We start from the raw sequence: 27,095 nt of genomic DNA on the forward strand, positions 1-27,095 counted from the left end.
CAAGCCTAGGGGTTGGTCAGGCAAGGCTGAGGAAGGCTCCAGGGTGACTGTAAAACAGTAATTATAACAATGGACAGTCTGAGGGTCTAATCTGGTTGGCAAGGAAAGTAAGGATGCCGTGGAGCCATCAGTGAAAAATACCAGAGGGCTTGGTAGCCTGAAAGTCTCAGGAGAACAATTATGGTGGCTGGCTACCCCAGCCACAAGGGAGTGCTCAGTATTGAGATTTCAGGTATGGTGCAGTGACTGGTACTGAATCATAGAGAAGACACAGGAATTGGGGCCTGAGGGCTAGGCCACATGGTTTTCATCTCACCACAGGGCTGCTGTTGTCCACTGTGATGTTCAATCCATATGTTTAAAATATTTCATGTATGCCAGCCGAGGTTCTATAGTAACAGCTGTCAGGGAATACTCACCCAGAATTTGGCCAGTGAGTTGCTTCTCCATAGCTGTAGTTGACAAGATCACACTTATGATTTATGACTTCTATCATCTATTAAAGATTAAGAGCCTAGTTTAGGCAGCTGAACTAATTTAGTTTCTAATTTACAAACAGTAGAAAATATAAAAGCACGTAATTATATAGTTTCTTGACCAATCATTCTCCAATTTATAAGTTATTTCCATACATAATAATAAATAAAAACCAAAGGGCAGGAGGAGACAAAACACTATAGTAGTCAGTAAAAAATAAAACCAGTATTTCTAGAATGGAATGGGACTGGAGGAGGACAGCAGCAAGCCTAGTCCTCACTAGGTTTAAAATCACTAAAGTTACATGTCAAAATGAAATATGGAGTATTAAAAATTTTTAATTCCTTTTAGGCTAATGGAGAAAGCTGGCTAAGATGACATCTTCTTTAAAAGTATCACAAAATTGCTTGCTACAGAATTTACTAGAAATTGTAAGTATAAAATAGATATTTTCTTCCACAAAGGTTTTAAACCAAAAACTTTTTTCGTAATAAATTTTATTAAAAATAATTTTAAAAGTAGACAAAATGCAGTTCAATGTATTTTTGGTAAACCAGAAGCACTTTTTAAAAACCCTAAAAATATCCAAGATTAATCATTAATCTAAATCAACAATTCATAAACACTCACAGCTCTTATGAGACCTGTGCCTGTTTCCATTGTGCTTAATCTTGTATCACCAATTTTTATTGATAGAATTTGAGCACCAGGAGCTACTCCATTCCGTTCAGGTTCTTCTGGAAAATGCCCGGCAGCTATACTAGCTACGTGTGTGCCATGAGCTCCTAGAAGCAACAAGGAAGGAAATGACAAAATATTTTCCCATATGAGAATTTTAACCATTCGTTTCAATCTACATATTATTAGTCATTTCAGTCACTATATGTTGGTTATATACTCTTAAGACATTTGAAAAAGTGTTTCACCAAAGAGGATATCCAAATGGCAAATAAGAAGGAAAAATGTTCAAATTCATTAGTTATCTGGAAACTGCAAATTAAAGCCACAATGAGATGCCTCTATGTAATTTTTCAGGATGGCTAAATTTCTGAGGGCTGACAGTAGAAGTGTGGGCTGGGTGGAAGTGCAAGCTGAGCAGGCACCTTCCTGCCCCTATCTACACACCTGACAGAAATGCACACACATGTACAACAAGACATTCACAAAGCATTCATGGCAGCAATATTTGTATAATTCAAAAACCAAAACAACTTTCAGGTCCATTAATAGTAAATGGACATATGGTATCATCAATTCACAGAACTGACAATTAACTGCAATAAATATGAACTTCTATGTACTGAGATGAAGCTCACAAAATAAGGTTGAACTAAAATTCCATACAAAAGGATTTATATTGTTTATATAAATAGAAAAAGGTTGAACCATATGAAATTGCCACTATTTTATCATGTCTAACTTATAAAAGACAACATCATATGGCCCAAAGTAATGTGGCAGTGGAAATGAGGATAGTAGTTAAATTTGGGGTAGGGGTAAGGACACCGAGTAGCAAGATACAAGATGGGGGCTTTTACAATATTTTATTTTTGACGTGGGTGGTAGTTACACAGGATCATCTACTTTGTGATAATTCAAGGAGTATACAATTTGTGATTTGTATGCTTTCCTGTACATGTTACATATCAATAAAGTAAAACAAAAACCTAAGTGAGAAGTTTCTTAGGAGACATGAAGAAAAACATGCAACTACTGTCAGGAAACCAACATAAGTACAATGATAACAGCAGGTGGCCCTGGGCCTATTTATATTAGGGACAGATGAGAGGTGGAGCTCCAGAAGCGACCCAACAAGACCCTTCCAGGTGGGTTGGCCACTATGCTGAGATGACTTTGTTCTAACCAAGTGCTGTCACATCCCACAAGAAAATGTGCACCCAATGCTGCCAATTCTACTTCCTTACTTTTTTCTAACCTTGCTGCCTGCACACAATAGTCACAGTGGCTATAATAAAGAAGACTGACCATGCCACAAACTGCAGAGGATGAGGAGCACCTGGAGGTCTGCTGAGGTAGTCCCAGAGGAAAACAGTTTGGGAGCTTTTAAAGTTCAACATATATTTAGCACATCCAGCCAGTTCTCCTTGAGATGGGTCCAAAATAAACAAAACCCTATTTCTACACAGAAACTTATACACAAATGTTGAAACAACCTTATTGTCCATCAATAAGTGAATAAACAAACAGTGAGGTACATTCACATGATAAAATATGATTCAGCAAAATGAGGAGCACACTACAATCACAGCAGTGACCAACCTCAAAATCACTGTGCTGAGTGAAAGAGGCAGGCAAAAAAAATCATATTTCTTATTCTACTTATTTAAAATTTTGGAAAATACAAAGTAATCTAGAATGACAGAAAGCAGATCAGTGGCTTTGGGGATGTGGGCAGAGACTGGATCACAAAGGAAGACAGCTGGCTGCTGGAGGCAATACTATCTTGGTGGTAGCTTATCAGGTGTACATACATCAAAACTTATCAAATTATAGATGCATGTGCAGTTTACTGTACTTCAGCTATACCTCAATGGACCTGGGGGTGAAAGAGCTAGTCACCTTCCTTCATTCTCTTTTCTCCCTCCCCCAAAGTAACCATTTTGAAGCTAGTGTGCGTAATCTTTGCATGTTTTTATTCTTTCACCAAAGAAATACACATATACATAAACATTGCATAGTACTTATTTGGTATGTTTTTAAATTTTACTGTTTTTATTATCAATATAGTTTTTCATTAAAACTAATTTGATTACTATGTAATATTCCATAATATGAATAACATAATTTTAAAAAACCTACTGTTTTTATCCCTCGAGGCAAGAGCAAAAAGTTTTATATAAAGGATAGAACACAGAAGGGGGGGAGGGAGAAGGAGGGGGGGACACCAAAAAAAGGGGCAAAATCCTACTTTTTGTTAATGGATATTTAGGTGGGTTCCAACCATTTTGAAATCACACAGAAAGCTGTGTTGAGGATCGCTCTAAATGATTCTCCATACTCATGAGTGAATTTTTTAAAGGTGAATATATTTGGAAGTGACATTACTATTTATAAGAATCATGTTGATGAATTTTGTGACATTGGTCTATATGCTTATAGTCTCAGAATGGATAGTACATGGTTATGACTTTAAAAAACAACACAAATCAAACCACAGCTATGATTCTAGACCTAATCCTTCAGTGGTAATCTCTAGATTAAATTCTCTAGAAAGTTGCTTTGAGCTACAGAAATTTATTGTCTTGCTACTCCATAAATTTATCTCTCATTAGTAAATCTGAAACAGAATACCTCCACTGGTCACAATGGAGAGCAGGTTTCCGTCATCATAAATATTAACAGAGTAATTCAACATCTCAGCTGTGCCAAAAGAACCATATTCTTGGGCTTCTTTGTAGTTTCTCAATACAGTAGATTTGCTCAAGTCCCCATCTTCATTTGAATCAATGCAGGCTCTGTTAATTGAAAGAAAAAGCAAGTTTCAAAATACATCATTTTCTCACCTTTCTAAAGAAGATCACACACTACAGTGTCCTCTGTTTTCTTCTTACTACCTTCCTACTCCCAGCATCACAAACACAGCAATCCTTTGCTTCACAGAGGCAGCAGGAAGGGTCAGGTCAAAGAGTGCCCAGGATGCTTAGGCCTATGCACAAAGACCTCAGAATGCTGTCTGTCACAGACACTAGGCAGAAATCCATGAGGCCACTAAAGAAATAAGAAATGAGAACTAGAGCTCGGGCTGGAGCTTTAAGATAGGATGGTTCAGATACACGGCCTAGGTAGGCCTTAATTCCTGCTACTTCTGTTAGTATTTAGTCTGTGAGCTGGATAGCTTATGCAGGATCCTTGAAACTAGATGAACTATACTGAGTGCAGTCTCATTCAGACTTTGGGCAAACTTTTTTTTTTTTTTTTTATAAAGAGCATTTTCTACATAATTTTACTCTACTTGTTCTTTCCTCGTTTTGTTAGCTATTTAAACATACATGTACACACACATGTATATGTATGAAGCATCAAACAAAAATAAACAAGTGAAAGGATGATCAGTAGAGTAGAGAAAGGAGAATGGGGGAGGGAAGGGGAAGGAGAATGGGGGGTGTCACCCAGGACTGAAATGGAATAAATCAAATTCCATGCATGTATGATTTTGTCAAATGAACCCAACTAGTATGTGTAACTATAATGTTCTAATAAAACTTCATACATATTTCAAATACTTTGGAAGACAATCTGATTAAAATTACATATATTAATTATTTAAAAAGTCATAAATGATACACAACATTTAACTATCAATATTATGCTTTTGGTCCTTAGACCTTAAGACATGTTTGTTTACATAAGAACTGTGTTTTTTCAAGTTAAGCAAGTCAGTCAAAATTGCTAAAGTGAACACTGAAATCCCTCTAGTTTTGCACATGGATCATTTACCATAAATATCGAAGCACATGCATCATTAACAAACTAAGCATTTAGGAGGAAGGATCCTTCAAAATCTGTTTTTACACATATACCAACAGTGATATCCCAAAATGATTTACAACATTTCAAAAGAACTGAACACCTATGAGGAAAATGAAGCAAAAAGAAAACAAGTAGCACATCAAACAGAATCAGGATTGAGGTGAACATTTAAAATGTATATCACCAAATCATCTATGTTAGAAAGCGCAAAACATGTGTCTCCAAAATGTATGTATTTGGCCAGCATCCCTCCAGGAAGGCATCTAATAAGTGCTCCCATCTCTCCCTCTCAGTCTTCTGATCACCACAGTCTATCTCCCGAATGTGTCCATTTCTCTATTTCCACTGTTTCTTCCTTACCTATGCTGCCTGATGAGTTGATGGCCTGTCTGTAGCTACAGTGATTTCTTCAAGTCTGATCATCTGATTCCTGCTTTAAACCATTCTACATCTTCCAATGGCTCTCATCATAATGTTGAAACTCCACAAAGGCCTCACTATCAAACCTCTACTTACCTCCCTATGTCCTCCTCCTACTACTCACTCCGTGGCCATACCAAGTTTCTACACTTCCTCCAGTGACCTCTATTCTTTTCTTCCACCTTCAAAGCTCTTTTCTATTCTCTACTTAATTAATTGTGCTGATAATTCGTTTCAACTTAAGATGTTCCTTCTGGGAAATTCTTGATGCTTCTTAGCTTGGTTCCATGTTTAAAACACATGCTTCCACAGAGTCTAAAATTCATGGAATAGCTTCTATACTACAAAGAAAGCACTCAATAAACACTTGACAAATAATGAAAGAATTAATGAGTCAACAACATCCCATAGCAAATGCAATGACACTTTCTAGGTCAGCTTCTTATAATGAGCATCAGCGTGGAGTGACTCAACAATACAAGTATCTGCCTAAGTAACTCCATAGAGCACAAATATGAGTGTTGCAAGAGTACAACTTTATGAAGGTCTGGTTGGCTGAATTCAAGGAGCTGCTGTTGGAATCCAGAGAAAAGGAACATGGAATGAGGTTCACAGAGCATACGAGTGAGAGTGAGGAGAGGCTGAGATTAAATATATTACTTGACATTTTCCACACATTTCTTTGTCAATTATGGAAAGAATCCACAGTTTTCATCAAGAATTACAAAGGAAATGTGACATAATGAGGTCAAACACCACCCAAAAGAAACTGATTAATAACCTTTTCTTTATGCAATTCTCTGTAAACAGTTTCTCTCCACCTGTTTTGCTCCATTTTGAATGAAATCAAGTTTGACACTATACATTCTGACAAATGCTCAAAGAAAAGAGTATCATTATTTATCTCTGCTAAATGCAGAGACAGGGGTTCATAATTAGAAGTGGGTAGGAAGGGGCAGACTTGACATTCTTAACAAAAACAAAACAAAGTACTTAAAGAATAGGTCACTTTACCTCCCCTCAGAAACAGCTGACATTTCTGAAATGAGAAATGAGAACATTTACAGATAGTAGCTAAACTGTAAATTCATGCTAGGTACTGTGAGATCTTCAAGAGTCTCCTCAAAAAAAGTCTGAAATCAAAGTACTACAGGATATACTATATCATATTTAAAAAAAAAAAAAAAGGTTAAATTGTTTCTGGTAGCACCAGAAAGCTATTTTTCATTGATTATAATAAAATTTTCTGGGGCTGGGGATGTGGCTCAAGCGGTAGCACGCTCGCCTGGCATGCGTGCGGCCCGGGTTCGATCCTCAGCACCACATACAAACAAAGATGTTGTGTCCGCCGAGAACTAAAAAAAAATAAATATTAAAAATTCTCTCTCTCTCCTCTCTCACTCTCTCTTTTAAAAATAAATAAATAAATAAATAAAATTTTCTAAAATATTCCACTGGGATTTTAGATTTTATCAGTTCTATTGTCTGACTAAATATCATTTCCAACACAAATGTTCTAAAAGAAGTATCACGCATAGTTGTTAGCCAATGGCTACAAGTGAATCATTTTATCAGATTGCTGGAAGAATAAGGAAACTTTCTGGAAATACACTGGTGCCCTGGGCTCTACTAACTAAGAGTTCAAAAGGTTTGTCCAAAACTAAAGCTGATTTGGGTCTCAAATAGATTCACTGATTGATAATGTCACACAAACCAAAACTTTGTATAGCTCTAAGAGTTTAATGTTCTTCAGAAAGAGAGAGAGACCCTTTCAAGTGAAGATCTATACAAAAAACTCACCTCCAAGCTTCACCATCATGCCATACCAGGCAGTCATACACAGGACCAGGATCACTATATTTTTTCTCAAAAGAATTTAGCAATTCCACTTGACTTTGAAGCTCTTCCTTGATTAGTTTGTTCACCTAATTAATTACAAAATCAATTAATATTTAGTATATTTTGTGCTTCTGAAAGTTACATCAACATATGACCAAAGACATAGTGTTAACCAATAGTAAAATCATTTTGCTTCTGAAAACTGTAGTTCAATTACATATTAAATGTATATAAAAGGAAAAAGTTAAATTTGTATATAGGTATATAGGACATTAGTTCCCTTTTTGTTAAACTGGGGATTGAACCCAGGGGCATTTTAACACTGAGCTACATCCTCAGTACTTTATTTTCTATTTGAGACAGGGTCTCACTAAGTTGCTCAGGCCATCACTAAATTATTGAGGGGAGCCTTGAACTTATAATCCTCCTGCCTTAGCCTCCTGCGTGGCTGGGATTATAGGTGTCATTGCCATGCCCAACCTTAGGCCATTAGTTCTGAACTCTAACTGTCCTTTAATTAGTGGTTCTAGGAAGCTTTAATAATGCCTATCTCCCTCACAAGGCTTGAATTAAATTTTCTATAACACAAGTACAGTCAGTTTTAAAAGCTCTTCGTGTGATTCTAATAGCCGTCAGAGCTGGGAACCATTTTTGGTTAAGAAAAGTACATGCATGTATTAAAAGAATAATTCAGAAGGATAAACACCAAACTGTGGTGATCATGCCTGTGAGGTGAGAATATGAAGGCTTTTCATTGATTACATTGATTCAAAAACACTTAATGGGCAAGACACAGAACAATGATTATTCTTATACACTTATTATGGGAATATAAATTGCTACAATCACTTTATGACCTACCAAAAGGCATATACAACAATAGCATTATTCTTAATAATAAAAAACAAAGCAAGAAACAATATTAAAAATGGACAAACTGTGGTTCATTCTTGGAAGAAAACATCTGGAGTAATGAAAAAGAACTGCAGCACCCAGAGCCTAGATGCACATCACACCACTGTGCAAAGGATGAGCTCACAGAAGACCACATGCTGCCAGCTTCCACCTCACCAAACTACCCTGTGGTACCACCAGTCAGGGAACAGCTGGCTCTGAGAAGAGGGGTGGATTTCCTGGTGCAGCTTATAGGAGAGAATCCAAAAGACACACTTAGCACTTACTTTCTTTTACCTACATTTATTATGTGTTAAGTTTTGAAACACTGATACATATGTAAATTGACTTCAGCTTCAACAATTATGGAAAAATATAAAATTGACCCGAGGAGAACATTATGAAAAAGGAAAATCTGCGAGAGCATTCTACTTATTCCCCAAGCACCCGGTTATATGGTTGTGTGGCAACATCTAGATACAAGTGACTAGCACCAACTTGGGAAGAGCCGTTGTTGGCAACATCAAATTCTTCCTGTTTTCTACAGGCTTCTGCAAGGGCCACTCTGTGAACAGGATCCCAGATTTTTTCCTTCCGTTCCTTCTGCAATGACAAAAAAGTGACCTTACGATTCAACTGACAAATACTCAGTTAAACCTCAATGATAGTTTATATACATGGACTTTGATGTCAACAGATGTGATGCTCGACCATTCTCATGTGAGGGTTTAAAAAAATCACTTCTAAGGAAGTTGATGAAGTAACAGATCAATTATTAATAAGTGGTTAGTTAATTCATTGCAATCAGAATTTAAGAGAACAAGTTTACCAAGACATGTATTTTTAATATTCATATTCTCCAATTTAAATCCTAACCTTCTCTAACAATACCTAATACCATGTTCATAACCTGAATTTTCATCTAAGAGCAAAACATGTATCCTGGGCCCACACAAAATTGGGGAATGCAGTGAAGCAAGAGCAAGCAGAGGACCAGAGGAAGGCTGTAACTGTGTTTCAGACATGTGTTCCTCCTCAACTTCCTTCCTCTCTAGGTTTTTTTCATCTGCTTTGACAGGATATGGTTCTGTGTTATTGAAACTAGCCTTAAATCTCCAGTTTCTTTAACCCATAGTGTCTCCTGACAGAAGTCTGCTAGTTTATGAAACCTTTCCAGAAAAATAGGCAATTCAGCTAAGCTAAAGGAAAGGTCCACTTCAACTTAACCTCTCCATTTGTATGACAATTTGTACCTATACAACACAATTAATTTTAATACACTGCACACAACTGCCATAGTGTCTGTGTACTTCAGCCTGAAACTTTAAAATAGTACTTAGTTAGAGTTACATGTATGAGAGTAACTTCTGGTTCATGGACCCCAGGGGAAGCAAACAACACTGTGATCAGATCATGGGGCCACAAATCTTATCCATCAAGATCAGTTTCAAGAACTCTATCTTTAAAAAAAAAAAAAAAAAAAAAAAAAAAAAATATATATATATATATATATATATATTTTAGTTGTACACAATACCTTTATTTTGTTTGTTTATTTTTATGTGGTGCTGAGGATCAAACCCAGGGCCTCCTACATGCTAGGCAAGCATTCTACCGCTGAGCCACAACCCCAGCCCAAGAACTCTATCTTTTTTACCATTGAAACATTGGATGTGTATCAGTACTAGTGTCACAGCAGACTTCTAAAGTGGTACTGACCAATTCAGTATCCATTAGCCACATGTTGCTATTTAAACTTAAAACATTACATAAAATTACAGTTCCAATTCCATAGTCCCACTAGCCACATTCAAATTCTCAGTAGGCTTGGTGGCTAGTGGCTCCCCTAATGGACACAGCAGATAACCAACACTTCAAACACTCTCATCATTACAAAAAGTTCTATGGAATAGCACTATTTTAAAGCAGGCTCCTTACCACTCTTATTTATGACTCTTCTACCTCTAATGACCGAGTTGTGTTTTTTACATTGGTATTTCAGTAGTGTTAGGTCGACTGATTCTTTTCTTAATACTGAATACTAATAAACTAGGAACAAAAAGGTCAGCCAAGGGCTGGGGTTGTATGTGGTACCTCTACCACATGCAAGGCACTGGGTTACATCCTTAGCACCACATAAAAATAAATAAATAAAATAAAAAATAAATGTATGTAAAAAAGAAAAAAGAAGTTCAGTCAAACAGCAAGGAAAAAATGAGCAAATTATAAAAACTACAGGAACAAGAATAAATAAGGAGGCCTGAACTTTAAATGAGTTGTCTTTAACCTTTATCAAGTAAAAATCCTTTCAAAAATTCAATGAAAGCTCTATGCCATCTCCCAGAAAAACACAAATAAAGTATGAGTGTAATTTCAGTGTGTACAGATTCCCCAACCTTATCCACGCATTCAGGATTAAAAACCATGTCTTTAAATGGATAACATTCCAATGAACAGAATTGATTTTAAACAGTCATTTTTAAAAAAGCTTCCAAACACCCAAAAAAATTAAGAGTTAAGGAGATTTTATGACAATTTTATTTTCCCCCAAGAGGAATAAAATCTGAAAAAGGAAATATCGGAGTCACTGATACTAAGTTGTACATTACCTGTATCCTTTCCTTGAGAGCCTTTGGATAGAAGTCATAGCCATTTTTAATGCCAATATGATATTTGCCTGAAGGATTTGTCCAGCTTGCAGGAATCTATAGAAAAAAGAAAATTGTTCCTTCAGTCAATGCCTCCCAATGCCAATGATTCACCACTGGGGAGAGTATTTTACATCAACTCCAATAGCTCATGTTGAATTAGCAGGCCCATGTATTCGAGGACTACTTTCAATATTCTAAGTAGTCACTTAATATCTCTGACTTTTTTTTTCATCTGTAAATAAGATGATTCAACTACACTTCCAAAGTGCTTCCAAAATATACTGTCTCATTAAACCACAAAAATTATTATTAGTTCTTTTTCCTTTACTTTCTTTTTTTGTGTGTGTGTGCAGATACTGTAGATTGAACTTAGGGCTTCAGACATGTGGGCAAATGCTCTTCATCTAGTCCTATTTATTTTGAGACAGGGTCTCACTAAGTTGCTCAGGGTTGGCCTTAGCAACTGTGATCCTCCTGCCTTAGCCTCCCCAAGTAGCTGAGATTACAGGGATAGGCCATATTTTTTCTTTTTAGTTATAGATGAACAAACAGTATCTTTATTTATTTCTGTGTGGTGTTGAGGATTGAACCCAGTGCCTCACACATGCAAAGCAGGCGCTTTACCACTGAGCTACGGCCTCAGCCCCATGATTAGTTCTTAAACATAGCCAACACTTCATCTCCTCCTTCGATAGGAAGCAATTTAACAACCTTTTCTACACTTAAAATTCCTTTTAAGAAAAAGAACCTCACTCTCCTCTACAACGCCACAGGGATAATGCAAAGATACTGAACAAGAGCTCTTCGAGTCCTTATGAAAAATGCTCTATCAAACCATGTTAATTACATATAAAATCTTTCCAACGATCTCACAGTATTTAAAAATAACACTTGAAGCTTTAATTAATAGAATGATATAAATAGTATGCCCAGTTTCCAAATGGAGCAAGCAAAGCAACAAAGAGAAATTAAATTACCCACCCAAATAACAGAAGTGTCAAAAACTGGAACTTAGTTCCGTTGTAGAGACCAAAAAATTCAGTACAAAGGACATAGGATTTATAATCAGATCAATATGGCTGTGAATCTAAACTTTACCAATAACAAGGGGCAACTGCAAGACTATTTCTTCTTCTGGACAAGGAAGAAAACAATCCCTTTTTAGTATTCTTAAGAATAACAAAGTGCACTAAGCATCAACCCATCTGAAACGTCAACATGTGGGTATGTACTCATGCTCTCTGTAGCACAGGACTCCAACTATCAAGCATTAAAGTGTGCAGATTATAAGATGAGCTATCAACCCCTTGGAATTGGCCGACTCATCAATCCTCACTTGTGCATTTTCTTCACCCAAGTATCTTCTGGGCAGAAAACTTTTGGGTGAACTTTTCCCACAACTAAATACAGGAAAACATCATTAAAGGCCTATGTGTCATTAATGATTTCTCAATCAACTAGTTATCTAGATAATGTAAAAGTTCAAATATGCTAGCTATAAACTAGTACTTATCAGTTTTCTTTTGATAATAGGGATTCTTTACTATTCTTGCAACAGCCCATGGAATTACAAAAACAATAACAAAGTGTGACGACAGCATAGTTAATCATAACAGAACCACAAGCAGCCACTACACCACTATAGGGGCGTCATGACCCTCAGCTAATGTCAGCTTCTTTCTAGGAAAAGACTACCAAAAGCTGTGAAATGCTCAAGGAGTAAACAGAAATCGCTAATAAAAACACTGAAAAATAATACAATCAAAATAATCCAATAAAATAATTTATATTTAATTCTCAAATATAGCAAAATCTGTAGGATCCATGGAATCAGATCACAACTATATATTTTCCTTAGTGAAGGCAGATTAGATAGTTATAAAAATTACACATGAAAAAAATCAGAGAATAAGGTATAATTATGGTTATGCTATTTAATCATAACTAAGGTAGAGTAAAGCTAACTGTAGCCTATGAGACAATTATGCAATACATTATTTTACGCATTTGAGTATTGTATATAATTGAAGTTATTTTTGGTCTCTAAGAATCAAACTTTGCATTTTGACCGTTTTAAGCTGATCTTTAAAATGGTTCAAATTCCACAACCACCACAGTGCAATAAGGCTGATTTTCATGTGACATATATAAAAATCTCATTATTCTCTCAAAGAGAGAGAGCCTAACAAAGAGAACATCTTTCTTAATGAGTCAAGTGTCATTATGAGTGTTGCCATACTATTAGTAAGATCCAACATCCTTTTAGTTTTGTCGTTGTTGTTGTTATTGTTTGTTTGTATTTGCTTTTTGCCTCAAAACTACTTCAGCCTCATGGCACATGCCAGTGTACATACGCCAGTTCCTTGGCTGCTGCTGCATTTAAACACTGTACTATTTCTGGCCACATTATTTAGTATTTGGATTTATCTTTAAATTTTTAAAAAATATATAAGTCTAAATCTTTATGATTTAAAAAATAACTTCGACTTAAATGTAGTAAAATAAAAAGAAAAGAAAAACAAAACATTCCTCCCTTCCAAAATTAGAATGGGAGGGGGCAACCACCCAAAACCCAAAAAGAGAACAGAAAACGAGGATTCACAAGGTCAACAACACATTTTGAAGTTTGCACAGTAAAAAGGAGGAACTGAAACTCAGTGGGGGAAATCATGGAATATCTGATTTTGGAACACTGGGTCTATGGAAAAAAGGAAATTGGACTTCTATTTCAAACTAAGCATAAAATCAATTCCAGTTGAATTCCAGAACAAATGAGAGAAAAACTGAAACTTTTTAGAAATATAAAAGAATATCTTCATGATCATGGGGTCAAGAACTCAGAGAGATTAATAAAACCTTAATCAGCTAGGTGCAGTGGTGTACACCTGTAATCCCAGCTACTCAGAAGACTAAGGCAGGAGGATGGCAAATTTGAGGCCAGTCTCAGTAACTTAGCAAGACCTGTTTAAAAGTAAGTGCCAGGACTGTAACTCAGTGGTAGAGCACCTGCCTAGTTAGCATCATGAGGCAGCCCTAGGTTCAATCCTCAGCACCTCAAACATATACACACCCTAATCAAAAGGTCAAAGATATTCAATTACATTTAAAAACTTCTAGGCATCAAGATTCATTATGTGGAAAGTAAAAAACATGTACAGAACGGGAGAAAACCCCTGCAACACAGGCGAGTGAAGGGCAGGTGAGCCCACAAAGTCAGTAAGAAAGCAACAGACAACTCAGCAAAATAAACAAAGAAGCAAAGGACCCTTAATAAGTACTCCATAGAGAAAAAAATCAAAATTCCAAACACATGAAAAGGCACTCAATTTCATTAGTAAACAGAGAAGTGCAAATTAAGACCACAATATGATATACCTAGATTCCCAACACATTTTCAAAAATTAAAGTCTGATTATACCAAGTTTTAGAAAGGCAGTAGAAATACTTGGAAGAACTGTTTGGCATGACCCATTAGAGCTGGATTTCCATGAGTCAGCAATTTCACTTCTAGGCATGCACTGGAGATGGGTACAAGAATTGCTAATGAGGGCTGGGGCTGTAGCTAGTGGCAGAGTGCTTGCCTAGCACATGTGAGGTACTGGGTTCAATCCTTAGCACTGCATAAAAATAAACAGATAAAATAAAGGCATTCTGTTCATCTATAACAACAACAACATGTTAAGGACAGTCCCAAACTGTAAATAACAACCATTCACCACAGCAGAATGGCTAGAATGTGCTATATATAAACCATGGCATACTACACAGCTTGGCTACTAAACAAATTACTGCGACATGCAACAACATAGAGAAATCTCATGAATCTTAAAGAATATCAAATTTTGCAAAACACCACCAAGGGAAGAAGATGTAAAATATTACAGAAATGAGGATATTCATGTGAAGCTCAAAAACAGATAAACTAAACAATGTGTGTATTCACACACCCATAGTAAAATTACAAAGGAAAGCAAAGAAGTAATTATCACAAAAACTGAAATGGTTGTGATATGGGAAAAGGCAGGAATTTTATGAGATATGGCAGTATTCGTTGTCTTGACCTGTATGCTGGATATAACATGTTTGCTTTAATCACTCATAAAACCGTACTTATGCATTTCACACACTTTATGGATGCACATTTTACAATAAAGGCTTAAGATTCTATTCACTTTTTGCTTCTACCTGCTCATAGGAGAATCACCAGCTCTAAGTAATAGACCACTAGCTTCTCACTAGTAAAAACGATATGAATATCGTTTTTAGAGAAAGAGACTACTGAAATGTTCAAAGCACTAAGTGGTCATTCATCTTAAACTGGGAGAGGACTAAAAGACTGTCAGCAGTTTATGGGCTATTTGGAAGACAAATAGAATACAGACATTTATTTTAAAACAAGACTAAGTCAAAGAAACTTGAAGGTCATACTGTAGTGTTGCTTTCTGAAAATTGTGTACTAAAGAACTGGAGAGAGCTAACTAGCCAGAGTACCAGTGCCTAATAACTGCTTTCTTTGCTGACTACTGAAAAACATTTAACACCTGTGTGTGGGTACATTTTCTGTGTGAATGGAGAATGAAGCTGGAACCAGGAAGACAGGCATAACGTTTGTGTAAAGAGCAATTTGGTCTCCCACTGCCTCACTCCACATCCTGTCCAAACTTCACCAATCAATAAACTCTTCCTATGTGAGCCAGAAAGAAGTTGGGACATACAAAGCAAAGGAGAGAGAAGAAACACTGGAAATAGTCTACATGTGGTACACTCAGGCCATTATGCATGGCAGAGATTTACCAAATACTAAAGCCAATCCCAAAAAACCAAAGGCCAAATGTTCTCTCTGATGCGTATATGCTAATCCACAACAAAGGAGGGTGGGGAGAGGAAGAATAGAAAGAAGTCCATTGGATTAGACAAAAGGAAACAAGGAAAGGGAGGGGGAGGGGAATAGGAAGGACAGTAGAATTAACTGGACATAATTTTTCTAGCCTTGTATATTTGAATACACAAGCAGGGTAAATCTGCATCATGTACAACCACAAGAATAGGATCCTGGGGCTGGGGATGTGGCTCAAGCAGTAGCGCGCTCGCCTGGCATGCGTGCGGCCCAGGTTCGATCCTCAGCACTACATACCAACAAAGATGTTGTGTCCGCCGAGAACTAAAAAATAAATATTAAAAATTCTCTCTCTCTCTCGCTCTCCTCTCTCTCTTAAAAAAAAAAAGAATAGGATCCTAATTAGAATAAATTATACTCCTTGTTTGTATAACATGCCAATGTATGTATGTTTGTATAACATACATTCTAGCGATGTGTAAAACTAAAAAGAATAAAAAACAAAACAAAAAACAAAAAAGCTTATTTGTCCCTCTTCCTACTCAATTTCAGGCCAAACAGGCTAAGGTTCTCTTTCAGGTAACTAGTATGGGGGGTACACTAATATTTTGAGGTCCTCAAAAACAGCATCATTATCTTACAATGAAACTCACCACCAAAAGACTCTACACAAGCAAGAGAGCTTCCACACCTTGTGAAGCCCTCCTAAAGAAGAGAGTCAGGAATGAATAGACACCCAAGGGAAATATCCAAAGTAGAAAGCAAAGAACAAAGGAGAAAAGGAAGGTGAGGTGGTGCAGAAGGAGGAAGAGATGGCAGAGGTGAACAAGAAAGAAAGGAAAGGAGGAGGGGTTAGAAGCAGAGGAGGAAGCTAAGAAAAGAAAATGGGAAAAAGAGGAAGGTAAGTAGAAAGAGGAAGAAAAGATATCAAAATAATAAAAAATAAACCAGCAAAAAGAAGATCAGTAGGGAAGAGAGGAGATATAGGGGAAGGGAGACAGGAGAGAAGGGGAGGAATGGGAATTGAAATCAAATTCCATGAATGTATGATTTTTTTCAAAATGGACCCAACTATTATGTATAACTATAATACTAATACTCTAGAATTTTTTTTTTTGGTAGGAGGAGGAGGAGGAGAAAAGAAACAAGTTGAAAAAAATTATATTGTCAAAGATAAAAAGTTGCAAACATGATACAAAAACATGCCTAACACGCCTGAAAGAATATGAAGGGACTTCAGAGTTAGAAGATAATGTTGAGAAAATTTTGGAACTCTCTCACAAAGAGAAAAAGAGAAGAAAAAGCAATAGGGGCTGGAGATGTGGCTCAAGCAGTAGCGCGCTCGACTGGCATGCGTGCGGCCCGGGTTCGATCCTCAGCACCACATACAAAGAAAGATGTTGTGTCCGCCGATAAATAAAAAATAAATATCAATCTCTCTCTCTCTGAAAAAAAAAAAAAAGTAATAAAGAGAGAACAACACAAAATTAGAGGACCCATTCAAGTGGTCCAATGTCCATATCCTAGGTCCTACTTAATAGGAATTTCAGAAATAAGAATGCAATAATGCAATAATTGCTTGGAAATAAAAGGCCTGAGAGTTAAGTCTTTTTCCTCTGCATGTTAATTTTACAGATAAAGTCTAAAATTAGAAAAAAATATTAAAAAATATAAAAGTATTTGCATGTTATCTAAAACACTGAAAAGAATATACTGTATTGAAAATTAAGCCTGGTGGGAGATGGAACTTATTAGAAACCTTGTAGACACTTTTTTTTTTCTAGGTACTGGGATTGAACTGGGTGGGGTGGGGACGGGGGTGGGGTGGGGACGGATTTGACCACTGAGCCACATCCCCAGCCCTATTTTGTATTTTATTTAGAGACAAGGTCTCACTGAGTTGCTTAGCACCTCATTTTTGCGGAGGCTGGCTGTGAACTTGTGATCCTCCTGCCTCAGCCTCTTGAGCAGTTAGGATTACAGGTGTGTACACCACCATGCCCAGTGTCTTTTTATACTATGCAGACACTGAACACAGTTAAAATTTTAAACCACATTATACTGATGGGCTGAGAATACATAGCAGTAGAGCTAAAGAAAATATGTCATCAAGTTGAGGGGAAAAAAAAACTTCAGGCATCAATCTTAATTGTATTAATCTTATTTAATATGGTTTTATAAGTACAAACAACTCTAGCTTTGAGTGCTAGTAACTCAGTTCAGGTGGCTTATTTAAAGCATGTGTTACTATATTTATTTAAGATTCTAAATCTGTAAGTCTTATTAATATTTTAGAGTAACATATTTCACTCCAAACTAATTCTACTTCTTGATTTGAAAGCCAGAATACTGAATCACAGTCAAATTCTTGTCATCCTCCTTACTCATTAGCTGATATACCTCGTATTACAGGTATTTGCCACTGTGCTCAGTACTTTTTCTACCTTTCTATTCAAAATTTAAAACAGAATTTGTCAACCTATTGAAAAAAAAAAATCCCAACAACAAAACAATGGCTTCTTCCAAAATTGTCCTAATGATCCCCACTTCCTGGCAGCATGCTCCTATGAAATCCCCTCCCCTAAGACGTGCTATGGATTTATAACACATTTTTGGTTAAATTATGGTTATATCCAATAAACAGAATGAAGTGAAGTGATGAGCTATCACTTCTAAGATGACTTTACAAAGATCATGGCTTTCATCTTGGGCACTCTCTGGTTCATTCACCCTGAGGGAATCCAGTTACCATGCTGTCAAGCAGCACTATGGAAAGAACCAAGGGCAGCCTGTGTAACTCTGGCTAGGCCTGGCTAAGCCTGCCCCTCTAAGTAGACAGTCTGGGCCAAGAGTTTGCAATCTTGAGATCCTCACTGGAGACACCCAGGTAAGTCAAACCCAGATTCCGGACTCACAGAAAATGATGACATCAACTGTCTATCATTTCAAACTATGAGATTTTGGGAGTAATTTGTTATGCAGCAACTCCCCGACCACCAAATGTAATCTAAAAACATTACACACTTTGAGGCAACAGTACAAAAACAAAAGTTTAAATAACATTCAATAAGATAAAAGCGCTGACCTTAAGTACTCTTCCTGAAAGACCAATAATTTCACCATCTTTTGGCTCTACTTCTGTAGCAGTGTTCACATCACCACTTCCTGTTGTATCAATGATATCAATGATTTTTGGTTTTCCGTCCGTAGTAACCTGAAAATCAAGACAATTATAATATGAATTAGATATTAGGTTTTTATCCTTAAAGAAGCACAAATGTGTGTGAATGTGCAAAACTTCTTACAAATATCTGCATTCATTTTATGTATGTATGTACATATATGTACATGTGCATGAGTGTGTGTTGTATGTCAGGGAATAGACCCTGGGCCTAAAGCACACTAGCAAAGCGCTCTACCACTGTGTTGCATCCCCAAGAGAACTGTATTGTTTTAAGTCAAAAGCCTAACGAATATTAACCAGCAAATCTTATCATGAAAACACAGAATCAATCAAGTGGTTTCATATATTCATAAACATTTACAAAATATTTAGGTGTACAAAAATTCCTTACCTGACAGATCACTTACTAAAGAAATCATCAATAAATAAAAAAGAAAAATATGGAGAGTTATACAGGGAAGGGAGACAGGTGGTGTGGGCTTTTAATTTTACCTCAGCTGATCAAGGAAGGCTCAGCTGATCAGGTAACATTTGAGAAAGGATTTGATGGAGGAGAACTTTAGGGTGGATATGTGCAAAACCTTAGGGAACAAACGTTCAGGACTATTTCATTACCGTCATAGGAGCACTGCAATCTAACAAATGCCAAGCCCCCACATCTGTTTTTCTCTAGGCTTTGCCATTTCAGGAATCATCACACATCCAGCTGCTCATGCCAGAAACTCAGAAGTCCTTCACCCGATTCTCTAGTTTATGCTTCACCAGAGGCTATCAGGATTCCAGTTAATTCTTCCTCTAATACAGAATTCAAATTCCTCTTCTATGATTCTCACTACCATTGTTCTGATCCTCCAAACCATTAGCAGCTCTTGTCTTTCTAATGTAGTTTACTCCTTAGGGGTCCCTCAGATTCCACTGTTGGCCCCAAGGAAAGCAATATTAAAAAAGCTTATGAGGTCTCTCCTTTAAATCCTTCAGTGCACCCACAAAGCACTCAATAGGAGAATCCCTGCTCCACCTGACTTCTGCCATTCCCAGTCACTGCCATCTCTAACCATGCTCACCTCCTTTCAATTAGAATGTACCAAACCTTTTCCTTTCTGTACACAAGGGTCAGTATTTTGTACAAAAGTCTGCCTGGAATTCTTTCTTCATTGTTTCACAGTATGCTATCTTATATTTCAGTTTTCTAGTAAAGTGTCACCCCTTCAGAAAGGATTCCCCAATGACCTCTTTTAAATGGTTGCCTTCCCAAACTCGATCATTCTTTCATACTGTATCCTGTTTCCATCACAGAACATAATTCAATTTGTAAATACACAGATGATTCCTTATCAATTTCTTCTATCAGAATATACGCTCCCCATAACAGCAAGGATTATGTCTGTTTTACTTACCAACATATACCCAACACATAACAGTGCTTGCTGGGTACTCAAGAAATATTTATTTCATTACTGAAAGATCCAACACCAATTACTCAGCATTAAATGTTAATTTGGGGAAGGTATGGTTTCTTGCCAGCTACAAATCATCATTTGAGCCATAATATGATTGCTACAGAAAATAGTACAATATTTTCATACTGTTTTCATGGGGAAAATCACTACCAGGCTCTTTCTGGGCTAGTTTTACAAAGTGTATTTGCTGCATTCAGGATATATGTACTAAGTTACCAGCAGGATTCAGGCAGAGAAATACAAAGCCTGGAAAAAGTGGACCACTACCCTCAAGAAAGAGGAAGGTAACAAATGTCAACAGTATAACAGAGTATAAAGGCTTCAGACTTGCTTTCCACTTGGGGAATTCATACTCTTAAGACAAGCTTCATGTCCACTTTTGAATCTTTCTGACCAATGCATCCCTCCCCAACTCTACATATTTCCATACCCCAAGGAAGGAGAGGGAAACTTACTAATTGGAGGAAACAACACACTTTTTTCTTTACCATGCTGGCTGGTGGACCGCAAATCTTATTTCCATCATGTTGCCATAGAACTGAGAGCCTGGAACCTTGAAGAAGCCTAATAGGCCTCCAGGGTACAAATGTTATTTTTATAAATGGTAATTCTTTAGCAGGATATTATTTCTTTTAGCTGTCTGTACTACTAACAAAAATTCTGATAATCAGAAGCCTCCATTTCATAACCAGAAAAAAAAAAATGATCACTGTAGAAATCATACCAAGCTCTAACAAAATTGTACCAAAATTTAAATCTCTTATTGATTTTGAAAGAATGAAATAAGTATCTTAAATAACAAAGTAACAAAGAAAATCTACCAAATTAAAAATGAAAATACTACCACATAATTAAAACTAAATAGATCATGTATTAACAACAACAACAACAACAACAAAAACAATTTATACAAAGATGGATTCCAAATAAATACATAATTTGGAAAATACCCCATAACCTATCTTCACCTTCATTCAAGGAGGAAACATCATTGACCTGAAGTCAAGAATAACAAAAGATTACTAATAAGTCAGACAGAGATCCTTCTAATTAGAAACCTAATTACCAGTATAAAGCACAGGAAAAAGCTTAATGAGATATGATGGCTGATTTACCATCTACTATTTCCACAAGCTTTCCTTATAAAGATCTTTCTCTCTTTCACTCTCATACACATTATATACACAAATTCGCATAAAAATTTCTCATATATCCAATTTTTCTATCCAGGTATTTTTCTTACTTTAACATTATTGGCGACCATGCCATTGAAGACTGAACAACAACAACAACAAAAAGAACAACAGAATTCAGGGTTAGAAAGAAGATATTTTAAAAAACCAAACTAGGTAGAATTTTGCAAAAGAGCTTTGGGAGGAGAAGTAAACTGAACTGCTAGAACTAGAACTACATCCTTTATCTTTGAGGAGGGAGAGGTGTCACATGGGAAAGCACTGAAAGCCTGCAAAGAGTAATTATGGGTACAGCCAAGATAATAAGCCCTGTGTCCTGGGGTGGGAGACAGAGAGATGCTTACTGAGATACACTGGCTAGACAACAGAAGCTGCCCATAGGTTTTCCCAAAATGTCAAGGATCTAAATTACTTTATGTATCCACTGTTACCATCTTGGTGGAGGACTGATGAGAGTTGGAAGCCATTCGCTAAACACTTGCAGAGCAGACTAGAAGAAAAAGAGCGAAGTTTGCAAACTAAACCAGACGAACAAAGTCAATGTGTTTGAAATTTCAGGGGAGATACTGAAATGTTCTTTTAAGCAAGAGAAGATTTCATATGCAAAGATTATTTAGTGAATTTTATTTTGAGAACAAAATTAATAAGACAGTCTTTGCTTATAGAATGTTTACTATCAGTTGAGAAAACAGGTGAGTCAAGATAATTATAAGACTATTAATAATAGATGTAAATATATAAAAGTATACAAAAATAAAACCCAACTTGAGGAATGATGAAAAGCTAACTGGGAAAAAAGTAATAAAATTAAGAACCGCCAGGTGCACTGGTGCACGCCTGTAATCCAAGCAGCTAGAGAGGCTGAGGAAAGAGGATCATGAGTTCAAAGCCAGCCTCCGCAAAAGCAAGGTGCTAAGCAACTCAGTGAGACCTTGTCTCTAAATAAAATACAAAATAGGGCTGGGGGTGTGACTCAGGTGAGTTCAATCCCCAGTACCAGAAAAAAAAAAAGGAACCAATGACCTATATATGTGGTTATTTACTTATTATACTCTATTATATTTGAGTGAGCATAAAATAGATTTTTATAGAACTACTTGTATTCTCCTTCCCCAAATTCTTCCCCCCAACTCAAGAAGACACTGGACTTTCTTATTATACAAAGATATTCCTTTTTTTCCATTCATCAAAAATATTTAGCATTATAAGCAGATTTTATACAAAATAAATTTTGATATATGCTTTCAAAGAATCTTAACTAGTAAACATATATGTGAGCAGAAACAGTAAATTACTTTTAAGTCCTATTGGTGGTATGAACAGATTGTTATGAGGGCAAAGAAGGCAAAAAATGGAACTCTATTAGCAGGGTTTGGGGCTTATTCATATTTGAAGCCATAGGCCCTAACATAAAAGCTAGTTCATATATGGTGGGGAGGCTGAACTAAATCAGTGAGTTTCCCAAAAGTAATGGGATCCAGACCTCGTTGAGTCTTAAAAGGATTAAGCGGGAGTTTACAGTGATTGTAGAAGGCCTCCTGGCAGAATACACTTCATGCAAAGGCATGTGCTGGGAAAACACCTGCAACATCTGGATGTAGAGACAATGGAGTGCTCAAGAAGGAAACAAGGGTAACAGTGGGGGCTGGAGGGGCTATGAACAGAAGAAATGGTGGGGATTGAGACTACACAGGAGGCTGCTAGAGGTGGACCATACAGGGTCTTATGTACAAAGTTCAAATCCTTGGAATTTTATTCAAAAGCAATTAGAATTCCAGATTTTTTTTTAAATAAAGTTTGCTTTTTAACAAAAACAGCTTATCTATGTGAAGAATGGATCAAAGAGAAGCTAAACTGGTGGCTGCCTCATGTGTATTTTCTAGTCCTGCCTATGAAATCTGCCTGTTTACCTTTATTGCCTGTTCCTCTCCCCATCTCTGTTAATAGCCAGAGTCTACAAAATGTTTAACCCAACCGTAGGCATCTGGCAAGTGCTTAAATATTTGCTGAGGAAATATTTAACCATTTACTTATCACTCCTTTCATGCTGTTCATGCTCCACTTTTAACACTGCTGGATAGCTATCATAAAAGAGAACTTGGTCCAAGGAAGTCACACAGCAATGCCAATTCACGTGTTACTCCTTATTTTCAACTGTGCCTCTAGTCCATTACTCAGATCCCATTTGGTTCTCCAAATAGCCAATTTGGCTTTCTCTTCCTTCCTTTATTTCTATCCACCTTCTCACCTTAATGATGAATACATATATCTACAAAATAAATTTGTCAAAGGTAAAAGGAAAAAAGTCTTTTAAAAACCCACTCATGTTTGCCAGCCATCTTACTGAATCTCTTTTAAGTGGCCCTATTTAAGTCAATACCTCATACTTAAAGTTGTTAGAAGAGTTATGTTTTCATTTGATTTCGATATTATTTGAATATTTGTTATTATATGCAATAATATACATTTGACCTTCAAATAGTTGGTGAGTAAAGACTCAGCATAAACTCCTTCTGCTAAATTTATTTACTTAAAAAAGTTATCATTGATTTTATGCTTCTCTTGAGAGCTTTAAAAGTCACATGTAATTAATCTTTTCAATTTTCATAGCAACAGTATGGGCTGAACACTATTTTTACTTTACAGAGTATAACTAATTTGATAAGCAGATCTGGAAATTCTACAAAGAAATATCCACAGCAATACTGCTCCAAACTTTTCTCATCCTCTTATGCTGACAAAAAAAAAAAAAGTGAACCACTTAACCCAGCTGTTTTCCTCCCACATATCCCTACAAAAAGTAAATATCACAACAGAATGGGAAGCACTACTACTCTGTAACAAAGCCTCAATGAACCCAGAGTTTTCCTGTTTTAAGTCTTAGGAATTATTAACATAATAACTACTACACAAATACAGTTGCCTGGAGGAAAGGCATCACCTCTTCCTCTTCTAATTTATAGAAGCTGCCACATTAAGGTGTGTTGCACTTCAGAGCAGCAATGCAGAATTAACACCAGGAAGCAAGATTTCCAGAGAGTGGCCAGACTGCTACCCACACCCACCTTGCTCCAAGTTATTAAATTCCAAAGTGCTACCTCAATTATCAGAAAGCACAATAAAGGATCTGAAAGGGGAGGAACATGGAGGGAAGGGGGAGAGAAAAAGAATTATTAAACATCACTGTTTAGTGTAGAAAGAGGGCTAAGATTTACAGATGAAGAATAAGGAAGTGATCAGCATACAGTAGGGTTAATTAGGGAAGACTTTGACTTGAATAATGATTATATGCTGTTTATTAGTAGAATTCAGTAAAAGGCTAAATTTACAAAAGCCAAAGTTTCAACACAGATGGTTTTTAGAACTGAGACATCTTTTAAAATTACCTTTCAGTATCTTTATATGATCTATAAAGTATATGATCTATAGTATCTTTCTATGATCTAAAGATATTTGACTAAGGTAAAACTAAATAATTTTAAAACAGTAATCAAGTATGTTCTCGTATGTTTTGAGGTTTTTAAAAATAGAAGTGCCTCGAAAGTGCACCCAAACCAAACGAAATTGGCTTCTCTTTATGTAAAACGAAGACCAAGCCACAAGAATAGATGACCCTAAACAAACACATTGCAGACAGCTTAAAAATTGAATAAGCATAACTATTAGAGGAAATGATTCCGGAAGTGGACTCGGTTATCTTCTGGAAACCCATTTTGGCGTTTAAAGATAAACTATTCTTCCTAAAACCAAATCTTCCAAACGACAGCATAAAAATGAAGTTCTGATAGCCTTATCTTTTCCCCACCCCTGGCCCCCAATAATAAAAACCCTACAATTCTTGTTTAACAATATCAGCTGCTGGGTGTCCAAGACAAGAGGGTCCGCAGAGACCGCGACGAGATGGGAAGGAACCCGGAGGTGGCCGGCCTGGCGGTGCCCAAGCAAAAAGGGGCTTTCCCGGGCCACGACGTGGACCCGGGCTCCCAGGACCAACCGCGCCAGGCAGCCTGCTTTTGTCTGGGCCGGGAACTCGGCCCAGCCCGGGCCCTCGCCCACCCCGCGCCCGCGGTGCCTGGGCGCCGCCGGTCCCCTGCGCGGACACCGGTGCCTCCGCGCCCGGCTCTGCCCTCTGCCTCCTCCCGGCGCCCAGCTCCCGGCGCTGCCCACCCCGGCCCGGGCTCGGCCGTAGAGCGGGGCTCCGGCCTGGGAGGCTGTGTCCCGCCCGCGTCTCTCGTCCTCGCACCGGGCCCCCGGGGGCTGCCTCACCTGCATGCCCGGGGCCCCGGGGTCGACCCCCGTGTCCAGGACGGCGATGAGCACCCCCCGCCCGTCATACTCCGGGTAGCGGCACAGGAAGGAGGTGGCCCCGGTCTCTTTCTTCGGCAGGAGACCGTGAAACGGGAAGGGCTCCTCGGTCGCGGCGGTGGCCATGGACGCAGGCTGGAGGACAGACGAGGAAGAGGCAAACTGCCAGGCTGCGCGCGGACGAGCAACGCGAGGACACCCGGGCGGCCGCGGGGCAGCGGCGGGGGCGAGGAGCGGGGCCTTTCCGCCGCCAGCCAATCCCGGCCCGCCAGAGCGGGGCGGCCAATCAGGCGCTGCTACGTAAGCTAACGGCGCCGCGCTCCGGAGCCGGGCCGGAGTGTGGCCCGGGCTGCAGCGGGGGGGGCGGAGTCTGGGCGCACTGCTGGAGGGTTCGGTTCTCGAACTCGCCTTTGTGGAGTCCCGCCGCTGGCACGTTTAGGAGCGCCGCCCTTTAAGCAGAAGGTTCTGGATCGAAACGCTCCGCAGGAAGGCGGGGGAGGCAGGGCCGCGTGGCAGGAGGAGCGGGAACCCGGCTACGCGGCCGACGGTGGTTTCCGAACTTGAGGTTGTGGAGAAAACTTTCCGTGCGGTCACTGCAGGGCCCCCGCCTGGTGCCACCCGAGCAGCCGGGGCCCGCGATATCGGCCAAGTCCCAAACACGCGTTTTTTGAAAGAGAGGTCTTAGATTCAGTGGTCAAGGTTTTGTGTTCCCAGTCTTGTGTCGCTTTCGTGGGGCGTTGGGGTGGGACGCATAGGGTGGGGATAGGCAGTCGTTTCAGTCAACAGGAAGTGGGCTGCTGGCCGCTCTTGGGCTGTGTGGCCTGAACCGGGAGCCTGACAGGGGCCCCTCCTATCCTCCTTGCTTACAGTTGGCATCCGGGACGTCTGAAAAAGTTTTGTTTTTTGGTTTTTTAAATTGAAGTTCTTAATTGCTCCTTAAGGTTCTTCTCTTAATTATCGCGCCATAATTTACAGTTTTTCAGATTCAGACTCACTGTAGTGGTAATCATTTACTGCTGCAGTAGTAGTCCTTTAATGATCTGTGTGTTTGTGTTCATTTCAGGGTAATCGAAGCTTTCCGTGTGCCAAAAAGCCGATTGGCAACTGAGACTTATCTTCTCAGATAGGACACCCCCCCCCCTCCCAACTGAACCCAGGGGTGCACTGAGCTACTTCCCAGCCCTTCCCTCCCTTTTGAGACAGGGTCTTATTTAGTTGCCCAGGCTGCCCTTGAAATTGTGATCCTGCTACCTTAGCCTCCCCAGTCGCTGGCATTATAGACCTGTGTCACCTGCCTGGCTCAGAGCAGTGTTTTTATTACATTTAGTGAAATCTCGAATGACA

At 38.2% G+C, this 27,095-nt stretch overlaps 1 protein-coding gene across 3 annotated transcripts in view; it reads right to left on the reverse strand.

The window, feature by feature from the left end:
* Positions 1-26,491, reverse strand: part of TPP2 (tripeptidyl peptidase 2) — a 68,230-nt gene extending 41,739 nt beyond the window's left edge. The window contains exons 1-8 of one of the 3 annotated variants that reach the window (XM_081291376.1): positions 25,713-26,490; positions 18,695-18,823; positions 10,731-10,826; positions 8,620-8,724; positions 7,189-7,313; positions 3,790-3,953; positions 1,108-1,262; positions 420-496 (exon numbers count right to left, since the gene is read on the reverse strand). In XM_081291376.1, the coding sequence (XP_081147502.1) occupies positions 420-496; positions 1,108-1,262; positions 3,790-3,953; positions 7,189-7,313; positions 8,620-8,724; positions 10,731-10,826; positions 18,695-18,823; positions 25,713-25,877 (1,016 nt within the window). In that variant the 5' untranslated portion in view covers positions 25,878-26,490. Of the gene's footprint in view, positions 1-419; positions 497-1,107; positions 1,263-3,789; positions 3,954-7,188; positions 7,314-8,619; positions 8,725-10,730; positions 10,827-18,694; positions 18,824-25,712 lie in introns of all 3 variants that reach the window. The other 2 variants (XM_081291377.1, XM_081291378.1) reach the window with 2 other exon arrangements.
* Positions 26,492-27,095: the final 604 nt, after the last annotated feature.

Source organism: Spermophilus citellus (assembly GCF_964194105.1).
Source record: "Spermophilus citellus genome assembly, chromosome: 1".
NCBI lineage: Eukaryota > Metazoa > Chordata > Mammalia > Rodentia > Sciuridae > Spermophilus > Spermophilus citellus.